General features: G+C 42.0%; 1 protein-coding gene across 1 annotated transcript in view; it reads right to left on the bottom strand.

Annotated features, from left to right (window-relative positions):
• The window catches only part of PGM5 (phosphoglucomutase 5), a 187,696-nt gene that overhangs the window by 32,917 nt on the left and 131,925 nt on the right, over positions 1-22,854 (bottom strand). The window contains exons 8-10 of the mRNA XM_059072728.2: positions 22,364-22,499; positions 18,356-18,539; positions 2,355-2,489 (exon numbers count right to left, since the gene is read on the bottom strand). Coding sequence (XP_058928711.1) covers positions 2,355-2,489; positions 18,356-18,539; positions 22,364-22,499 — 455 coding nt within the window. The remainder of the gene's footprint in view (positions 1-2,354; positions 2,490-18,355; positions 18,540-22,363; positions 22,500-22,854) is intronic.

Here is a 22,854-nt window from a genome sequence, read left to right as displayed (position 1 = left end):
CCCCCCAGTGGTTAAACTTAGATGCCTAGGGACAGTTCAGCAGTAATTGAGACAGGTGGGCCTGTTGAGAGATGCTGCTTCCTTTTCCTTAGGGGTTTAGATGCCTTTTAAAATCTTACTCTAAATTATATCTTGACTAAAATATATTACACAGTACGGCTTAAGATGATGAGTCAATGATGTCTGGTCTTTGAACAAGGAGTTATATTTTAATCTAAAATTTTTAGCTAGATCATAAGCTAAATATTCTGAGGCCCACCTAGCTAGGTCCGGCAAAACCCTCACTTAGGATTACAAAGGGAAGGAATATCAGCTATCAGAAGAAACCGTTCAAAGTGGCAAACTTTTTAAACCAACAGGATGGGAAATACACAGCAATGGCGACTATAACCAGCATTACTCATGGCTTTTGTGAAGTATATACTTACCACACAACCTTCTAGCAGCAGACCTGTGGTGGTTTTCAACTTCAAAGTAAACCTTAAAAAAAAAGTGGTACCACTTGGCCTTTGGGGACCACCTCAGAGAGAGACTCATGTGTACAGGGTATTTTTACATGTGTCTAATGGCCTGGACATCATACTTCTGCAGTTAGTGCAAAGGTAAATAAAAATAAGCAAACATCATAACCACTTAGCCCGTGCAAATAGGGAAAGGAATGTTGAGGAAAAAATAGCCTCGAATCAGAGTGAGTCACAGTTGGTGAGGCCAGGAATATCATTCCTCACCCTGTACGTAGCTCTGGACTTTCAGGCCCTTTTGCTTTAATCTCACTTCCCAACATGAGATGTAGAAGAGTTTTATATGGAAAGACAGTGTTCGCCTCCAATTCTTGCATGATTTGGTACTATCTTGGGTGAAATGTACTCAGTAACAAATTATGTTGGCAGAACATGGCACATCCCTGCATGGAGAGCCTGGGATCCTGAGAAGGAAAGGCCAAAAGTCTCGATGCTGCCTTCGTGCTCTGCCCCTTCACACTCTCAGTGACCCTGACAACAGAAGCCTCCCAGGCCTCTCCTTCCCAATCTGGGGTAATTTTACTCCAGATAGATCCACAGGTTACAGAGTCAGGAGTAAAGTTCTATGGTACCATTTTCATCAAGTTCTTTGAGACCCTCCAAAGAAAGATACCATTAAAAACAAAAACAAAACCCACTAAATTACTTAACAAAGAAAGATAACCCTCCCTGGTATCTTATTCCACCCATGGCACAACTTCGGCAAATTACACCTGAAAATTCTGGGCAACTCTACACTGAAAAGCAGTGAGTTTTTCTTTGTTCTCTACTTCTCCACAAAAGAAGCATTGCAGATGGAACCGATGGTTTCATCTCAAGGAAACATTTCCTCAAGGACTCTGCTTGAAAACCCAGGCTGGGGCTTCCCTTGTGGCGCAGTGGTTGAGAGTCCGCCTGCCGATGCGGGGGATACGGGTTCGTGCCCCGGTCCGGGAAGATCCCACATGCCGCCGAGCGGCTGGGCCCGTGAGCCATGGCCGCTGGGCCTGCGCGTCCGGAGCCTGTGCCCCGCAACGGGAGAGGCCACAACAGTGAGAGGCCCGCATACCACAAAAAAAAAAAAAAAAAAAAAAAAAAAAACCCAGGCTGAACTAGAGACCAAGGCAGGGAGGGGCAGCTAGCAGTGTAGATGGAAGTGCCCAACATTATAATGGGTACTTTCTGGTATTAAATAATGTTGCCTGGAGCTTTAACAAATACGGGGGTGAGGATATGGTTGTGCTGTTGCTTTTCGAAGTGAGTTTTTAATTAGCTCTGTGCTGACAACTTGAGGGGGCTCTGCCATACACAGGCCAGCCCAGCTGTGTCAGTGTCCTCCCTTCACTTTAAATTCAGACAAGCCATGGCCCCTCCTCTCACAGTGGGCCACGCAGCAACCTCAGAGAGGAAGCCCAGGGCAGCATCTATAGTGGCACCTCACGGACATGGTCCAACCCAGAGTTTTCCGAACACTTGGGAACCCATCATTTACATGAGTATAGACAAGGCTCTGAAGAGTTTGACCCGCTTGACTCTAACTAAAAATTTCCTTAACTGGTGTATACAAGTTGCCTCTCTTGAGGTTACCACAATCAACAAACTGCAGAACAGTCAAGAGAGGCAAGTGGTTTCGGAAATGCTGGTCTAAACTCATAGGTGCTTGAGAGCAATTTTTCTGTTTCAAACACAGCAATAAATGAGTTAAATCTGCTTAGAGTCACTCACAGTTTGTCCTTGATAGCTGGAGCTATCAATTCACCTCTCTAGAAAGTAAAATCACCCCCACTAAAGCTCCTTAAGTTTTCCAAGAGCAGTAAGACACACAGTGCTGAGAGCACAGCTCCACTCAGGTACCTGGGGCTCCTGGTCATGACCACTGGGATCCCTCTCATAGCTTTCTGCATACAGTCTGATGGTGGCCCGCACACCACTGGAGGAACTGAGCCGGAAGATGAGCCGAGATGCATCTGAGAAAATGATCCTCAGGCCCTAAGAACAAGAATATCAAAGGATGATCAGTGAACAAATGAATACACAGCTAAAAATGATGAATACTGACCTTAGAGATTAGCGTATTCTTATCATCCAAAGATGCTTGGCTTTGTGACAATTTATAATTGCCTCTCTACACTCACCAAACAGGACAGTGAGGTAAACCTAGAAGCTACTTAAGGTTATCTATTTGTCTCTGTTCTATTTCTGTTGCCTTCTGGTTCATGTTGGGGGAGGGTTAGGAGCAAAACTATGAACAGATGCTCAAGTTCCCTTGGTCTGGTGATGTGGAAATCAGAAAGTGGTAAAGGTAACAAGGATGGGGTGATATTTAATAAATGTCCCCAGGGTAATACCTAGGAATAAACCTACATAAGGAGACAAAAGACATCTATGCAGAAAACTGTAAGACAGTGATGAAAGAAATGAAAGATGATACAAACAGATGGTGAGATATACTATGCTCTTGGATTGGAAGAATCAACATTGTGAAAATGACTATACTACCCAAAGCAATCTACAGATTCGATGCAATCCTTATCAAACTACCACTGGCATTTTTCACAGAACTAGAACAAAAAATTTCACAATTTGTATGGAAACACAAAAGACCCCAAATAGCCAAAGCAATCTTGAGAAAGAAAAACGGAGCTGGAGGAATCAGGCTCCCGGACTTCACACTATACTACAAAGCTACAGTAATCAGGACAGTGTGGTACTGGCACAAAAACAGAAATATAGATCAATGGAACAGGATAGAAAACCCAGAGATAAACCCACGCAGACATGGTCACCTTATCTTTGAAAAAGGAGGCAAGAATATACAATGGAGAAAAGATAGCCTCTTCAATAAGTGGTGCTGGGAAAACTGGACAGCTACATGTAAAAGAATGAAATTAGAACACTCCCTAACACCATACACAAAAATCAACTCAAAATGGATTAAAGACCTAAGTGTAAGGCCAGACACTATCAAACTCTTAGAGGAAAACATAGGCAGAACACTCTATGACATAAATCACAGCAAGATCCTTTTTGACGCACCTCCTAGAGAAATGGAAATAAAAACAAAAATAAACAAATGGGTCCTAATGAAACTTAAAAGCTTTTGCACAGCAAAGGAAACCATAAACAAGACGAAAAGACAACCCTCAGAATGGAAGAAAATATTTGCAAATGAAGCAGCTGACAAAGGATTAATCTCCAAAATATACAAGCAGCTTATGCAGTTCAATAGTAAAAAAAAAAAAAACCCAATCCAGAAATGGGCAGAAGACTTAAATAGACATTTCTCCAAAGAAGATATACAGATTGCCAAAAAACACATGAAAGGATGCTCAACATCACTAATCATTAGAGAAATGCAAATCAAACCTACAATGAGGTATCACCTCACACCAGTCAGAATGGCCATCATCAAAAAATAAATGCTGGAGAGGGTGTGGAGAAAAAGGAACCCTCTTGCACTGTTGGTGGGAATGTAAATTCATACAGCCGCTATGGAGACAGTATGGAGGTTCCCTAAAAAACTAAAAATAGAACTACTATATGACCCAGCAATCCCACTACTGGGCATATACCCTGAGAAAACCATAATTCAAAAAGAGTCACGTACCACAGTGTTCATTGCAGCACTCTTTATGATAGCCAGGACATGGCAGCAACCTAAGTGTCCATCAACAGACGAATGGATAAAGAAGATGTGGCACATATATAAAATGGAATATTACTCAGCCATTAAAAGAAACAAAATTGAGTTATTTGTAGTGAGGTGGATGGACCTAGAGTCTGTCATACTGAGTGAAGTAAGTCAGAAGGAGAAAAACAAATACCATATGCTAACACATATATATGGAATCTTAAAAAAAAAATTAGTTCTGATAAACCTAGGGGCAGGGTAGGAATAAAGATGCAGACGTAGAGAATGGACTTGAGGACATGGGGAGGGAGAAGGGTAAGCTGGGAGGAAGTGAGAGAGTGGCATGGACATATATACACTACCAAATGTAAAATAGAAAGCTAGTGGGAAGCAGCAGCATAGCACAGGGAGATCAGTTTGGTGCTTTGCAACCACCTAGAGGGGTGTGATAGGGAGGGTGGGAGGGATATGTAAGAGGGAAGGGATATTGGGATATACATGTGCATATAGCTGATTCACTTTGTTATACAGCAGAAAGGAACACAACATTGTAAAGCAATTATACTCCAATAAAGATGTTAAAAAAATAAATAAAATAAATGTCCCTGGGGCCAAAGTTTGTCCCCTATGAACCTGCTGGATGCAGTCAGGTAGGCAATTTGTCTATTACAGTATGACAAATTACCCATGTTAAAGCTACCCCCACGGATGTTAGACTTTAAGTTCCTCTCTGTTTCTGTCCTGATTCCCACATTTCCTCTGGTAGCCATGGAAGCCTACAATGAAATGCTCACGGCTGGAGCATCTGCCGGGTTCTGAGGGTTTCTGTGTACGTCCTCATCCTCTTGATTCTCTCCTTCCTTCCTACTGGTAAGACCTGGCCACCAGGGTGGGGTCGGGGCAGAGCTGTGGCAGCACCTCACACTGCTGCCCAGGATCTGATTTTTGGCTCGGAACATCACTATCCTCTATGCATCTCTTCTCATTAGTGGCAGCGACATTTTAAAAAGTATGACTGTAAGATCATGTTGTGACTTCTGTTGAAGGAAATTGGTTTTCTTAAGGCAACTGTTAAAGTTATTGTTATAAATAAGCATACTGGCAGGGGCCAGAAGAAAGAGAGCCAGGAACAAAATAATATGTCTGGTCACTTGTTACTTCTGAAAAAGTAGAAGTCTCAGGCAATTTTGATACCAGTCATTTTCCCTAAGAAATTTATCCTGGAAACGTCTCTGGCCTCAAATCCTGCTTGTTAAGAATAGCATTATTTAAAATATTCATACATGCCACGTGAACTTGATCGCTAATCTTACCCCCTCCCCCATCTGGTGATATCTGCTGGGAAACACTACGATTCCAACTGTGTGGTTTTCTGCTTTTTAAGTTGTGTAGGCATAGTTTGTTCCAATCCCCCCCCCCGCAAAAAAGCTTAGTCTCTTTTGGAGTGTTCAATGTCTGCCACAATTTGTGTAATAAAAAGGATCCATGTCTTTTCCTGGCAGCCCATCACTCTGTGACACTAGCTATGCAAACAGGTTGATTTTGTCTGGGATTCATTCATTAGGCACACATTTTACAGCAACCCTTAGGGATCTGGTATGGGGCTAAGCACTGGGTATATGAAGATAAAGACAGTATTTGCTCTTCATAAGCCTGAAATATTCTATCACAATGAGCAAAATTATTTTCTTAACCACCTTATGCTGCTGGAGAAGTGAATAGTTAGGAAATTCCCAATAGAGCAAACAAACCAATTCCCTGCTATCCAGAAAGTATGGTACCAAATTCTGTTCAGACTGACAATGAAGCCCCAAAGGTTGGTTCTACCATTGTATTCACAGCCATGTTTTTACAGACTTTAAGGCCGAAGCCCTAAAGCACCTGTTGTTGCAGATACTAAATCACCTGAAGCCACCTCTTCTGAGAACTTCCCAGACTTAACCCTTTAAAGTAGCTCCATTACACGATTAACTTCCCAGATTAGTTTATGGCCAGTGGGGGGTACTTAAGAATTCAGGCCATGATAAACCCTCAACATGTATTATATGCTCATAGCTAAGCCCCTTTTACAGTGAAATCATGTTTTGTTTTGCTCTGTTTTTTCACTGAGTGTAGCCATATCTTTGGCTGTACTCATGGAAGGTTGGTTAGAATCCGAATCGGGTAGCCTGGAATAGATTTTGCACTTGAAAAGATGATAAGGGAGTGAATAGCACACATCAGCCTGCTGGAAATAATCCAGTGTCTCCTCTCTTTCCTAAGGAACCATGAGATCTTAATAGAGAATCCATGTTGCTTTGTGAGACCTCCCAGTGAAGAGCATAACAATTTTCCTTCTCCACATGGAACAAAATATGTTTAGACCCCCAGCCCAGCTCTCTGCTGCAACAACCCTAGTTCCATGTCTGCTGAGCGTCACTTGGATGGGTGAATAGTTGTACTGGATTGCTTTGGGGTCTGCATGTTGTTCCAATGAGCTTAATGAGTCTGTAACCTCAACATGAACCATGTTCTCTCCAGCATGTATCATCACCTGCTATCAACTAAATAATAAGGCCAAAGTAACCACTGACCAAGACTTGCCAAGTTTCAAAATGTTCCATAATTCCAACAAAAGAATACCAATAATATACTTGGATTTAGAAAATATTTTAGGTTAAACCAGGGGTTGGCAATATAGTTCGTCAGCCAAATTTGACCTGCCACCTGTTTTTATAAATCAGGTTTTACTGGAACACAGATATGCCCGTTCACTTATGTGTTGTCTGCGGCTGCTTTTGTGTTACAACTGCAGCACCGAATTGTTAGGACATAGATCGTCTGGCCCACAAGGGCTAAAATATTTACTATCTGGCCCTTTACAGAAAATGTTTGTTGACCCCTGGTAAAAACTATTCCATTATCCACAACATGGAACACTTACCCTTCAACTCTACCCCAGAAAATGAAAAATGTAACCATATGCCTATGGAAATCCCAGTAGAGAGAAACTATGAAGCCTGTTATAAGGGTGTCCCCCAGGCACTGCACCCTCCAGTCATAGGTTCATCTGGACATATATTTGGCCCAAATCAACTTACTTCTGATCACCTACTCATGACAGAAATAGATTTATTAAATGGCATTTTAGTTTTATATCCTCACTTTTATTGCAGGGTCTGCAAGGCACTGTTATAAAATCCATTTTTTGCAGTCACTATAGGAGACTGTATGAAGCTCCACATTAGACATCTCCTCAAGAGCCAAGTTGTTAGGAAAGCCTTTCCTTCCCTGAGGAACTGGTATATTTTTTTCTTTCTGACAATAAGAACTTTATAACTAACCATAGTTTCCTTTTTAATATGGCTGCCAGGACACTTAATGCCAAATTTGAGGTTCAGCCCAAGTGGATCCTTATGACTTGCATAATTTAAAATTTTTCTTCTTCTGTTCTTGACTCTCTACTCTTATTTATATTTTCCCTAGTCTTGATTTCTGTTTCTTATTTATATTCTAACAACTTCATTATGTGTGTTTGCTGCCACAAATTCTCTTGAGGAAACAAGGCCCAGTGCAAATGAATAAAATAAGTTCCCTTTACACTCTTAACCCTAAAGTGTTGGAATCACTGAATTATGTCGTTGGGTCCTTCATTAGCTGATAAGCTCTGGGAGGGAAAACCCTTACGTTCCTTGTTCACCATTTATTGATACAGCCTAGGACAAGCCTGGTACACAGTAGGCCCTCCATAGACACTTGTTGAATGAATGTCATTACATGTCCAACAGCTGGTGTGAGCATCACTGGAAGGCCTCCTTCCATATGTAACAAGGCCAAATGGAAACACACTCATATTCTTCACTAATGAACTGGGCTACATATTCACCTTGAAGGGTAATTATGAAAGATACTATGTCTACTCATCCTTCATTTTTAGGGCAAAGGTCGGTTTTAGCTAAAAACAGTGGAGTTGAACCATGGTAAGTTCCTGTCCCCAGCTGTGTGATCTTGGACAAATCATTAGCTAGCCTATTAATTGCAAAATTTACTGCACACTGAAATCAGCTAGGGGTCTTTAAAAAAATAGTGGTACCTGGCTCTCACTCCAGACATTGTGATCTAATTTGTATGGGGTGTGACTTGGGTACTGGGATTGTGGAAGCTCTCCAGGTGATTCTAACGTGTAGCCAAATGTGCACAGCACTGTCGTAGCCTTTTTTTTCTAGGTCACCTCCCTCATGAACCGAGTGACTGACTATACCACATGTCAGTCTTAAGGAAGATGCCTTTAAGAGCTGAGGTTTCTTGCATATACTACCATCAGACTGGGATCTTAGGAGGCCATAACACAGGGGCCTAATAAAACATCATGTTGCTGCTGAGTCCTGAAAGCCTCCTCCTAGTGCCTTGTCAGCAGCAGAACCACTAGAAGCATCTCCTCTTGAGCATCTGACATTAATTGTTTCTAGCACAATCTCCTAAGGAATTCCTGAAGCAACAGTGAAGGAATCCATGATACCACTATAACCATAGCAGCAATAGGAGCGGGAATTTCCAGGATGACACAACAGCCCCAAGCTCAAAGAAGGGATGAAGATGCCCTCCTCCATTAGAAGATAATGTTAAGTATGGGGTGGGGTTCACAAAGGGCACTGCACTTCCAGCCCAGGGGAAACCCTTTGAGTGTCCATAGTTGTATGCCTCAGTGACCAGGGTAGGGTTTTGCCCACCTTAGCTCCGTCCCAATGAGAAAGAATTGTTAAAGAACTGCTCCACACAAAAATCCTGCAATCTGCGTCCAGTTATCTCTGTAGCATTTCTTTTCTTCCCCAGATTTGCCCCCTCTTTGGTTTGCCGTTTGTGGAGTTTGGAAACAATATAGGAATAACTAGAGAACTGGGCTAAAATTCTGGCTTGGCTTGTTAGCTGGCGGTCTTGAGTAAGTCATTTAAGCTCTCTAAGCCTTAGTTTCCTAAAAAGCAGATGAAAAATAATACACCCTGGTTTACTGGATTATTGTGAGCATCAGATCAGAAAATGTATGTGAAAAGTACTTTGAAAATTATAAATCACTATATAAATAGAATTATTTTTCTTATGTTAAAACTTTTAGTGAAAATGGTACTATGCTCTAACTTGTCTAACTTTCCAGATTTTGCAAAAGATTGCTATATAAAGCCTAAATGGCGATGGTTTCTGGTACAATGCTACATGCATATTTTTAAATTAGGCAGAATTAAGATTAATTTTATTTTTAAAAATTTGCCATGTCCTCTGAAATCACTACTAAACACAAAGATCTGTTACCATTTATCTTCTCCATATCTCCCACTGAACTGGCTTCCTGGCAATAAAATTCTCCTTCCTGGCTGGTCAATTTACAATCTTCAGGTCTTGAAAGGAGGACCTTAGGGTCATCCAGGCCATCTCCTCCTTTTACTGAAAAGAACAGGGAGGTCAGAAAACCTGCTCAAGGTAACACAACCAGTAAATGGAGAAGCCAGGGTTTCAGCCTACGTCTTCTCACTGCAGGCTTATAATTTTAGGTTGAACCATATGAAACCTCTGATAGCCATACATTGCTTCTCATGTGAAATATTTGAACAATATCTCATATGTTTTGTATGGTCCTGCAAACTGGCACAGAGCCTTTTGTAGAGTAGGTATCTGATAAACATTTGATAAATGAATCTTGGGTTGTGTTTTTTCTTCTTTTTTTTTTAAGGCCTTGTGTAAATCAACGCAGGGAAATCTGCAAGTTGCTAAGTACAAGCAGAGCTGCCAGATGTGAGTTTGGAGACTATAGGACATGTTGCAGCCAGGCGGGGAAGGAGGAACTGTACATTACCAACAGTTATTTGGCAGCATCTGACCTAGTTGAATACCGACTTAGGAAGAGTTCCAGGGGAAAACAGCATATGGCTCTGAAATCTGGTACAATGTCACATATACAGTCAGTTGGCCACCCCAGGCATATGAACCTGGAGACAGGACAGGCTTGGAAGAGAGAGACTCTGAGATTAACTCAGATGTTATCTCCCACAGGAAATCCCAAGGATTTATCTGGAACGCTTCAAGGTGAAAATATCGCTGTGTAACATCTGAACCATATTTTGTAGAAGAAAGCATGCAGCTTATAAAGCAGAAGATTTGGATTGGACAGACATTTCTTGCCACGAAAAAAATCACCTAGAATTACCCCATTTTTCTTTGTGTAAGTCACAGAGTTAGCTGTGAGCATGAGTTCACAAGTGGCTGAGCTGGGCAGCTGCTAGTCCATACCATGCCCTCATATAAATGATAAGCAATGCCCTCTCTGGGTGGACAAATTACAGAAAAGCATCTTTCCTCTTGGCTGGTCTGGATTTCAGCTTCTGCTCCAGCATTAGGCCCGTGCCTTTGTGCAGTGCACTGACTACACAGCCATACCCAGCTGCCTTACCCTTGGGAGCAATTCTCATCTAGCCTTTTTTACAACCAATCAGCACTCTTGGGAGCCAACAGTTGCAAATAATTATCTGGGGAAATCAAGGTCAAATGGCTTCTTAAGTGCACTTTTACAACACATATCCAGCAAAAACCACATTAGGTGATGAGAAGTGAAGTGGGAAGTGAAGACATAAACAAGTCCTCATCCAGATTCCAACTATCAAGTCTGGAACAATGGAACTAGGTCACACATGTTCCATTTCCCTGTGTCTTTGGCCAAAATGACCAAAATGGCTGCTGATGCCTGTTCACTCAACATCAGGCCCGGTTCTGGGATATTTTGGATTCAGACATACTTTACCCAGACAACAGGGGTAGTTTCCTCCCTCAGTTCCTGTGATAGTTTGCAGCTTTTTCCTTTAATATTTATGTTTCCTGGTGATGGTTGCCCTCCTGACTACACATAGACATCAGTATTTCAGTAGGAAGTAATTGGGATGCCATTCCAGAATGCTTAGATTCTTACCACACATCTTATCAGGATTCTACTACCAACATTTTAGAAGATAGCCCTAAAGCAATCTATTATGTCAGGAGAAGGTAATTCATTATAACAAAACTCCAACAAATCAGAAGCAGGGGAATCAGAACTTCCCAACTAACCAAAAACAGTGTCTCCCTCTCTCTGTTTCCAAATCAGCCAACAGGTCATTACAAAGCACTGAAAATATGTTTGGTCCTTGGAAGGCAAATAGGCAAAATCATAGGAAAAGTAGCTATTAGGAAAAAAAAAATTAATCCATAGTTTTCAAGGTATCCTACTAAGAGGCCCAATTGCCTCTATTTCCCACAACTACAAGTGTTGTAGAATGAGCACTGGAGTTGAGAATCATAATCACAGCTATTGTAACATCCCATGGGGAATGCAATTGCCCTTAGGAAACCCAGCTCTTTCTCTGGAAAGCTAAACAACTGTATAAGTACATATGATGGAAGAAAAGCATGTAGTCTGATAAGACAGTTTCGCCGGAGCCAGCTTCCAACCATTCTTCAGGACCCAGCTTAAGTATCATCTCCCCATGGAGAGCTTTCCAGAGCCCTAGTCTAGGTTTGTTCCTTCTGCTATGCACTTCCAAATAAGTGATTTCTCTGTAATATTGTTAAACAAACTCTGTAGTCATTACAAGTTTAATGTCAGTCTGCCTTCCCTGCTAGCCTGTCCTGTGTGCTGTTTTATCCTCAGTGCCCAGGAAGCTGACTGCATGTGGTAGGTGTTTGGAAAATAGTCATTAAATGGATGCAGACATGAATAAATCAAACTTCTACTACCTTCACCATGTTGTACTAAGGTGGGAAAGGAAGGTGTATTTATTAAGGGAAATTTTTTTAGACATCACAACTTGCAACGTAAAAAGGATTTTTTAACCCAGTTTGATCACGGTATACATTTAATGATTACACCTCACTCCCTAAACATTTCTGTTACTCAACACAGGAGAACTGTTAATAGGTACTAACATTCAGATTTAGCTAAATTCCGTAGGTGGGATAACCAGTCTGACTGAAGTGATTTCTTAAATTCTACTTCTAGATGCCCAAAGCACACTCTAGCAAATGGCATATTACAGGACAAGGATTGTTAATATGACAGTCTCTCAGTTGGTTCATTGATTGGAATGTAATAAAAGTTGAAGCTTGAAGTTAAAGGATGACCAGTTAACTCTGAGTAGAGAGCTCCTCTGGGGCCCCAGATTTTCCAGCTAAGACTATTCAGTTGCCTTCATGTGAGGCCACCAGAGACGAGGCCTCAGTAAACTTCTCTATATCTGTTGACCAGGAGTTGGCAACACCACAGTATGTATTGAAGCGCCACATGTCAGACTGAAATGTGATTTCAAGATTGCCAATTCACTTTCTTTATTATTTCTAAATACCAAAATTAAGAAGTACAGACACCTTCTTGTATATTAAAATAACAACACTAAAAGCAAATGGACTTCAGAATCAGTCTTCAAAGTGTGCTTTTTCTCTGAACTAATTTCAAATGGTTCTTTTTTCCAGGTTAAGGACAACATCAAAATGTTTCCACACAGCCTGCATAACTTGAAGAGGTATTAATAAGCTCAAAGTTAGTCTGACATAATCAAATTGGATTTGGTTTTCCACATCAGCTAACTGGTATGCATTTATTTACATCAGTTTTTTTTTTAATATCAGCTGAAGGCTTTTACTTGCAAATGACTTCAGCACTCATAGAATTTAATGATTTTTGATCTTATTAAATAGAAATAAAGGACTTGGATGAGACATAAAGAGAGACTTGTTTGGTTAAATATTGCTCCTGAAGTATCAAGGTTTCTCATTTCAAAGCTAATTTTCAAAATACAGGTCATAGTTCTGGACTGATGCCCACCCTGGTGGCAATACACCATCACTCAGTGCTGGTACCATTTGTGAAGTTGTCTTTCTTTCACAGCACCAGCACTGGAGCATCCCTTCTCCCAAAGCCAGGAGAGTCTCATAGTCAGGGCTAGAAGGATAAGATGGGGAGGACAACACTAACAGATGATCTGGGAATCGATAATGTTCCCGGGGAAAGTGATAGCTGAGGGAAGAGAGAGCGCACCAAGCACCATGGAAGATCTTGATATTTGCACAATGAATCCATCCTTGAGGAAAGATGGGGCCACCCTTCATGCCTTAGGAGCTGTCTAACCTTTCCTCATCTCTCCCATCTCTTTGTAAGGCATAAATCAAGAACCTCTTAAATTACTCAGCAGTTTGATCCAACTGCTCCCCTACTCTCACAGTAGCTACTGGCTATTTTTCCCACTCGTATTTGAAGAAACCATCATCATTCATTCATGTGACTAGATTTTACCAGAAAATAACAAGTGACATATCCTCATGGGGACCACAGAAGGACGAGCTGCAATTGTTGAACCACGCCTCTCAATTGCTATTTCTAAATCAGAGCCTCTCTTGGGCTCTGTTTAATGGAAGGCACACATCAACTTTTCTCCTGGCACCCAAGGTCACAAAAATATCAGACACTTGGAGGCAGCCATGGTAAATTCCATGAGACCTGACAGGCCACAGTGAGGCCAGTGAGGTCCCTGGGAATTCACATCAGGGGATGAGTACTTCAGGGAGTTCCTTCTTGCTCTTTGAATGACCTCCACAGGATCTCACAGGCAGGATAGATTTTGCTGACCATTTCCATAGGAGTGGAGTAGATGGTGGGTGCGGGTGGGAGGGATGGCTTATCACCAGAACAGAATTTTCATTTCATTTTGGATGGAGAAGCATTTCTTCTTTATCTCTAGAGATACATGTAAAAAAGCTCCCCCCCCACGCCCCCCCCCACGCCCCGTCTATTTCCTGACTCTGACCTCAAATCAAGGACAAAAAGGGGACAGAGCTGCCTTAAAAAACCTTTTTCTTTCTGAAGCAAAATGTATGTGTGATGGAGGGTGGGGGGCTGTGGGGGGAGGCAGAGAAATTGAGTTTGAATCAATTCACAGATAGCTCAGAAACTGACGGGGCCTTCCTGTATCTTTGTGTGACACCCTGCAAAGTTGTTGTGTGCTCTTCCCCCCTGCTTTGCTTATCATTTATGGTTCATTAAATGCCAAAATCTTTCTTTCCCAAGGATGCTCTTTTAACCTAACTTATTTTAGTTAACCAGTTATTAATGTTTATTAGGTACTAGGACTTTATATACATTATCTGATTGAAGTCTCCCAATGGCCGTATGAGTTAGCCACAATTACTATTCCTATTTCCACAGACAGGAGACAAAGTCACAGGGAGGTTGAGTAACTTGCCTAAAATCACCCAGCCAGGAGGTGGCACAGCTGAAGCTCAAATCCAAGACAATCTGACTTTCAGACTATACACTAAAATACCACTCACGCCTTTTCCTCAGACTGATATGCAGTCAAGTTAAGGATTCTGATAAGGGGGAAGGAACTGATATTTCTTGAGCATCAAATGAGTACTAGCTACTGTGCCTGGGGGCTTTGTAAGTCTTTCTCCTAAAACCTTCTCCATAACCCTATATGGTAATTATCAGCATGCCCTCCCCCTCCCCTTCACTGTGTTGAGGTTCAAAGAAGTTAAGTAACATGCCTAAAGTCACAAATCTAGGCAGTGACAAAGTCAGCCTTCAAACCTATGTCTGTCTGACTCCAACATGACAGAACACTGGAGAAACCATAGCAATCAGCTTCCGACAGCAAACAGAGATGGTACATTATTATGTTTCCTTTCAGTTTTGCTAGGTGAAGCATACTTCTGTTTCTCCTTGTGGAGGTTAAGCCTCCTTGTATCTTACTTTTGAAATAACCCATAATATAGTAGACTATTTTTAAATTACAGTGGGATTCTATAATTCTATAATTGAAAAAACATAATAACAAGGGTTGGTGAAAGTGTGCAGAAATTGGAACCCGCCAGTAGGAGTATAAAATAGTACAAGTGTGTTTGGAGACTATCTGGCAGCTTTAAGGTTTAAACATAGAGTTAACCATTTGATCCAGTAATTCCACCCCTAGGTATGTACCCAAGAGAATTGAAAACCTACGTCTACACAAAAACTTACATGAATATTCACAGCAGCATTATTCATATCAGTAAAAAAGTAGAGGGCTTCCCTGGTGGCGCAGTGGTTGAGAATCCGCCTGCCGATGCAGGAGACACGGGTTCGTGCCCTGGTCCGGGAAGATCCCACATGCCGCGGAGCAACTAAGCCCATGAGCCATGGCCGCTGAGCCTGTGCGTCCGGAGCCTGTGCTCCGCAACGGGAGAGGCCACAGCAGTGAGAGGCCCGCATACCGCAAAAAAAAAAAAAAAAAAAAAAAAGGAGAAACATCTCACATGTCCATCAACTGAGTGGATAAACAAAGTGTAGTTTATCTACACAGTGGAATTATTATTTGGCAATAAAAATGAATGAAGTAGTGATATATGGTGTAGCACGGATATACCCTGAAGACATTGTGCTAGGTGAAAGCAGCCAGTCATAACGGACCACATATTATATGATTCCACTTATGTGAAATGTCCAGAATAGGAAGACCTATAGAGACAGAAAGTAGATCATTGGTTCCCAGGGGTTAGAAGGGAGATGATAGCTAAAGAGTAGATGGTTTATTTGGGGGGAGCTTGATAAAAAAATGTGTTAAAATTGATTGTGGTAACAATTGCACAACTTTCTCTATGTACTACAAACCATTGAATGGTACACTTTAAATAGGTGAACCGTATGTTATGTGAATTATATCTCAATAGAGCAGTTATATATTTATATTAAAAAACTGCACCATGTAAAAAACCAATATTATGCATTTGATAGGCTCTCAAGAAATACCTATTGAATGAATAAACCAAAGCACTTTATGACTATTTAAAAATAATACTAGTTTATTTAAATTCAAATATGTCTTTTAGGAATGGATAGTTTATTTTGCAACAACGTTGCATAAACTATGCCCCAGACTCAACTGTGCCCGGAGGTGAATGCTGATGATACTGACATCCCACGAGTGCTGAAACATGGTCTTCAGTGGTGAACGTTTAGCAATGGCCACACCTGTGGAGGAATTTCCCCTCGGTTCCAACAGGACCAACTGTGGTGAAAGAACCATCTGTGGCTTGCTGACAATAGGGATGCCACTGAGTGTTAACTGATCTCCCAAAACCCTCACTGAGCCAAACCCAGACCAGCAAGAATCTCTAGTGTGACTCAGGGCCACCAGCTAATGAAGGTATCACTTGGGTCCTGGAATCCAGGAAGATGAACAACTACCCTTCCTTTGTTACTTGAGAAACTCCCAAGAGCAGGTCCTGGTAGCACTTATCTATTTATGGTCAGCTTTGAGGACAGATGAAAAAGTATGGGGAAAATATCAATAAATTCCAGAGTAAAAATAGAAACCAATATTCAGGGTTGAAGGGGAGGAACACAGAATAAATCAAAGTCCAAACTTGAGATCCAGTTGAGGAATTAGCCTGGTGTGAATGATTGAAGAAAAGCCAAGAAAAAAAAAGCACCCAAATGCTGAATGCATTGAAGAAGAAACAAGGTAGAGTATTAGTAGACTTAACGGCAAAACAAATGAGCTCAACAAACAAGCTCTGCATGAGTTGATATGGTCCAGAACCTACCAATGACTAGACATTCCCTTCAAGGAATAGTTTTCAAGCCTTCCTCATCAGGGAACAAAAAACCTCTCAGGGATACTTTAGAAAGCATGTATTTTATGACTCTTAAATTCTACACTAACAACAACAAAATAAGTCTTGGATTAGGGAAGTTTGTTCTGAGGACCCTGTGTGAAACAGAACTGAAAATATGGTACCAAACTGGAATAGATTATCTGAGACATGGAGGCTCAAAGATGCACATGTGCTGTGTGCTGGCTTCACATCTCCAGGGATTCACTGGTACTATTTTGGAGAGAATTCAATCCAGTCTACAAGAAAGCATCCTTGTGCAAAACAAATCACAACTACAAAGCCTTGCATAAAAGCTAGGAGTTTTTATATATTCTATTTCATTCTATTTCTAAAACAACTCTGTGAGATAGATGTTTCACAGATGAGGAAGAAACTGTGGCTCAAAGAAATCCAACAACCTTCCCAGCTAATAAGTGGCAGGGATAGGATTCAATTCTGGGTCTTCAAACTTCTTAACCACTATTTTCTCCACTACCCTACACCTTTCCAAAGTAAGACTGTAAGGAATTTGTCCAGCCATGGAAGGCCTTCTAGAATGAAAGACTGACATTTTGATAGAGATGAAAGATCACTACAAAACTAAGCAGACCAGAGGGAGAATATCGCAAGAGTAACAGGAGGGTACTGGGCTTTGGAACATCGGCAAGTCAGGGGACCCTAGGGCAAGGACTATGTATGAAACACTAGTCAAAATAAAAATAGCAATATCTACCGTTACATCTAGTCTTCTAAAGCCTAGTTTCTGATTTATTTTGTTGTCTGTACTTGGTGAAGCATGTATAAGAAGATAAGAATTTGGGGATTTTAGAATGGAATTTCTCTTAACATTACTCAGAGTGTCTTATTTAGACTATAAATTTTAAAATGTGCTCCCAGAGTGGCCAACATTGCCATAGCCAATAAATAAACAAAATCGAGAAGAAAAATAATGGTAATAGCTTTCAACATGTCTTATACAATTCACAGAGATGAGATCATAATAAAAGTTGTGGTTGATTTTGCCACTCATCTTGCATTTAATATAATGCTCAACCATAAATCTTGCTTTTGGGTTTCTGGGGCAAAATTTCCAATTGTTTCTTCCCCTACCAGGAGTAACAAACCCATCTGGCTACGCTCCTATCATTGACATAAGTTAATGACATAAGGTAATAAAAGGTGAAACATCCCTGTACCTAGGGGTCCCAAGGAAAGGGATCCCTTGCTCTTGGAAACCTTTCTGAATCTGTCACCAGTCATGGCCACTATATAGAGGGACTGCAGGCTGCAAACATTTCAGAAAGAAATGTTGGGTCTAAATCTATTTGTGGTGTTGGCCCATCAGTTACCAAGCGGAAAGAATACTGGACAGAGAGCCAGGACCCTGTATTCTAATCCACTCTCTGCCATTAAGTAGGTAGGTAACCTTCACCGAGGGCTTTCCTCTCTCCTGGCCACAGGGCTCTCATCTGTAAAATGAAGGGCTCAGAGTAGAGCATCGCTGAAGATCTCTCCAGTTGTAGGATATTCTGCATCCCCACCGCACACCACCCCTCCTCTGCTTGATAACCTGTTCTGGCGATTTCATAGCAAGTACCTGTTTCTTGGTCACAGTGCCATCCACGGGGTCCACATATTCAAAGCTGTCTGTCTTCGCCACACTGTAGACATGGCTCCCCACAGCAAACTGCTGGCCGATGAAGGACTTGTCTGTGACCAAGGCCTCCAGGTCCCTCATGATGTAATAGGTCGTCTTGGTCTCTAACCCCTCATAATCAAACCTGGTGAGGGAGGAAAAGGACACAGGATAAACACAAATCTAATCAGAGAACCAGCACGTGGGTGGGCCTCTCAAGGTCATTTAATCATTGGTTTTGTTTAAAGAAGAACAGCACTTGGAAGAACATGGAAGAAACATGGAAGAATAGCACAGAGAAGCATCTGCAGCTGGTCTCCCCTCTTCCCCCTGCCAGACCTCCATTCATTCCTCACACAGCAGCCAGCATCATCTTGTAAACATCAAATCGTGCCAATCCTTTCCTTTAAATCCCTCCAAAAATGCCTGTCATGTTGAGAGCAAGAGTCAAAACCCTAACCACAGCCTATGAGGCACTGTGGGATCTGACCTGCCCACATCCTTGATTTGACTTTGTCCCACTCTCACTCTTGTTCAATATGCTCCAGCCACATGGGCCCCCTCCTCTCCAGTCCTCAGACACACTTTGCCCTTTCCCTTCGTTAGGCCTTTGCTCTTGCTATCTGTTTCCTTTCCCTGGTACAATCTTCCCCAGGCCACTCAAATAGCTGACACATTCCCTTCCTTCAGCTTTCAAATTTACTGTTACCTCTAGAAGGTGACCTTCTCTGACCAGTCATCTAAGGCAGCTTCCCTCTATCTCTCCCCACCTCTTATCATCCTTTATTTCTTCTGTTGGTAGTTATCCCAATCTATATTTACTTTGTTTAAATATTTGTTTCCTTATTTCTTGTCTTTGCCCTTGAGTACTGTAAGCTCCAGGAGGGCAGAGCTCTTACCTGTTTTGTTCTCTGTTGCTTCTGACAAGTAGTGTTTTTTGTAAGTAATGGAATGAAAGATGGGAGGAAGTGAAGGAAGAAAGGAAGGAGAGAGAGGAATCAAGGCAGGGGAAGAGAGAAGGAGGAAGGGAATTCAATGTACCATAAAACTCTCTTGGAAACTTGGAAGAAATATCACAATTGTTCCATTAAAAAGAGGGTCCCCCTAGCCAAGAACATCAAATATAACAATGGGGCTGGGAGGTGATTAGGGAAAAAAAAAAAAAAGACTAAAAATAACCCTTATCTCATTTGTTGTCGTGGAGTTTAAATATGATAACGCATACCAAGTAGTTGGCACAATGCCCGACACCAGTGCTTAAAACTATTAATTACTTTTATTCTTAGTCACTACCATAAGGAAACTGTAGGGTCTTTCCCGATGTCAGATGGTTTTGACCAAGTCCTTATGGCACACGCAGGGGGCTCTGTTTAATAAGGAAGCCCTAGGTGGGGCAGCTGTGCTCAAGCAGCTGTGGTGGGATCTCTGTAAACAGGAAAGAAGGTGAGTTCTCAGAGTGAACTAAAGAAGGAAGATCTGAATAGTTGTTACTACTTTTTTCCACCCAAGATCTTTTGTGACTTCAGCAGACAACAGGGTATTAGCCAAAAGGAATGATACCATGGCTAACAATAGGTCCCCTGCACCCTTCATCCCCCCTCTCTTCTGTTCTCTCTTACACAAGGTATGTCCTCCCAGCCTCAGAAACAAAACAAAAGGGAACTCTCTCAGAACATTCCTTCTCAGTAGTGTATGTGTTCTAATCCTAGATTCTCTTTAAAGATAACTTTTGGGGGGCTTCCCTGGTGGCGCAGTGGTTAAGAGTCTGCCTGCCGATGCAGGGGACGCGGGTTCGTGTCCCAGTCCGGGAAGATCCCACATGCCGCGGAGCTGCTGGGCCCGTGAGCCATGGCTGCTGAGCCTGCGCGTCCGGAGCCTGTGCTCCACAACTGGAGAGGCCACAACAGTGAGAGGCCCGCGTAACGCAAAAAAAAGATAACTTTTTGGGAAGGTAAAACCCAGCCAAGCAGAAAGGGGCAGGAGGTTGGGATAAGAGGGTGTAGCAGGAGAGAGAGGCACTGAAAGAGATTTAGAAGTTGAGAAAATACACTAATGTGACAGGTCACATCCAGTCTATGGCTGAGATCATCAGACCAGCTGCCCAAATGCTCATCTATGAAGACACATGCCGATTCTAGTACTACCTTCCCCTCGCTACCCCAAAAAACGCCCTCTGACCATCACCACCACCAACACACTTTTGAGGAAAGAAATTTCAAAATGGAGAATTCCTTCTGGCGTCCACTCATACAAGGAAAATCATCTGGGTTCTCAGGTACAACTTCAGGCTCACTATTAGTTAAACCAAAACTGTTTAACTATCTCCTCCCCACCAAGAAAACAATCAGGCTAGAAATCATTTTCTTTCACAAGCACTTTTAACCTACCTTTCCCAGAGGCTGAAGGAAATGTTTATGTTCATTCTACCTTTTCCCTCCTCCCTTTTTCTTTACCTCTGTGATCTCCTTGTACAGAAATCTGAAACATAACTCAAAGTCCTACAAGAATTTATATATCCACTGCATTATATTCTCTAATATGGTATTTGTTATGAAAAAAGTAATTGTCATATAACCTCTTGGCCATAAAAAAAATGAACTAGATTATAAATACACTTATCATATAATACCATGTCTTCAAAATGCTGGAAGAAAGCTAGATAATCATTCCACAAATAATGAGGAACACATCCCTGACTCAAAGCGGTCTCATTAAGCCAGAGGTTGGCAGTCATAATATATTTTGTCAGGTTGGATGTTTTGGAGCAGTTTCAGGCAATAAAAGGATTTGCTGTGCCAACTGGTCCCTTTGGTATGCCAAAAAAGCCCACAAGAATCAGGATTTTTGGCAATTGTTAGAAATACTAGTGAATAAAACAAGTTCCCACCTGCCTCGAGAGTCCTTATTTTATAACACAATGAATAATTTGAGGTGATTTCCTGGCTGTCACATCCTCAGTCTTCCTAACTGAACAGGAATCAAGAATATGATGGCGCTGTCTACATTTCCCAGAGCACTGCAGTCTCTTTGATTTTACTGAAAACTATCACAGGCTTCCTTATTCTCTGGTATTTATCTAAGTAAATGACCTCTTAAGAGAAGAAACAATCACCTTATAAGGGAAGTCTAAAGCTTTCTTTCTGTCCCTTAAGCTCTTGAAACGCAACCAAACATCCAAAGTAGTTAACTATTCATAAGCAAAGCAAATGAGGCACCATCTCTGTTTTTAATACACAGAGAGCCGCTGAGACTACCCAAGGATCCCCTGCCCTAGTCCCACATTCTCCGCAGTTAACATCCTTTCCGACCACTGCTCCCCCTAAACCATGGCTTGGTACTAGCATATCTAGCAGGCAGCCACACAGCCAGAAGACTCTGCCCCCATCACTTGCTTCAACAACAGGAAAGCAGTAGAAACCCCCAACCCTAAGCTCTTTGCCACTGACCTTTCCCCTCCCTCCTTCCCAGGGTAATATTTCTTTTTTCTGTAACTCCTTTCATGCGGACAAGACTTGAGCAAAATCTGGGGCTCCTGAGCCATGTGGTCCCTTCAGAGGATGCCAGCTCAGGCATCTTGGTCACGGTTTGGACCATTAGTGGGAGCTTCTGTCTTTGCCTCCCTTTCCTTGATAATTATGGGTGGAAAGCCAACAAGGAAAGCCCCCGGTCTGACTGTGCAACTTTCATGGCCACCAAAGGACCTTTCAAGGTTCTGCAGTGCAGATTCCGTCTGCGGATGGTCGCCCACCGTACAGACAGGATGAAAAGATGACAGAGGGGTGTCACCAGGGGAGGGGTACTCTTGATACCACTCCTACCACCTCTCAGGGTTATCTGGCTCTAGCGTCTGTGCTCCTCAGATCTTCCTGAAAGATGCCTCCCCCCTAAGGTTCTAGCCCACTTTAAAAAAAAAAACTTTCTCTAAGAGCAGTTTCCCAGGGTCCATACGGAGACCCTTGCCCTTCTCACCTGCAGTAGTAGTGGCGGCCAAATTTGGCCCAGTGATCTCGGACAATTTCCTCCACACTCTGCTTCCGGGCAGCGATAATGGAGAGCCAGACCAAGACAGCCCAGAGGCCATCTTTCTCCCGGAGGTGATCAGAGCCTATGGGAGAAAGGAATAGTCTGCTGAAGATTTGTTCATGGGGGAAAAGTTAAAGCTAAATGAACTATGAAGACCAGTTAGCACTTGAGTGTTACACTGAAATGGTAGGATATATTTATCTATTGTGTTAAAAACATGTCCCATAATAAACTTGCATTTCTAAAAATATGCAACCGAAATTCAAATAACATAAAACAATTTCAAAAAGTAAAATAAAATCCTGGAAGTTGTTGAAAGTATCCAAGAGCCAAGTTGACATCACATTTGACTAATGGTATCGTTCATTCACTAAATATTTGGTGATCCTGACAGTACAGCAAGCACCGGTCTAGGTACTAGGGATATGGCAGTGAAC

The sequence above is a fragment of the Kogia breviceps genome, chromosome 8, assembly GCF_026419965.1.
Source record: "Kogia breviceps isolate mKogBre1 chromosome 8, mKogBre1 haplotype 1, whole genome shotgun sequence".
NCBI lineage: Eukaryota > Metazoa > Chordata > Mammalia > Artiodactyla > Physeteridae > Kogia > Kogia breviceps.
Note: the sequence above shows the minus strand (reverse complement) of the source record. Positions and strands in the feature narration are given on the sequence as shown.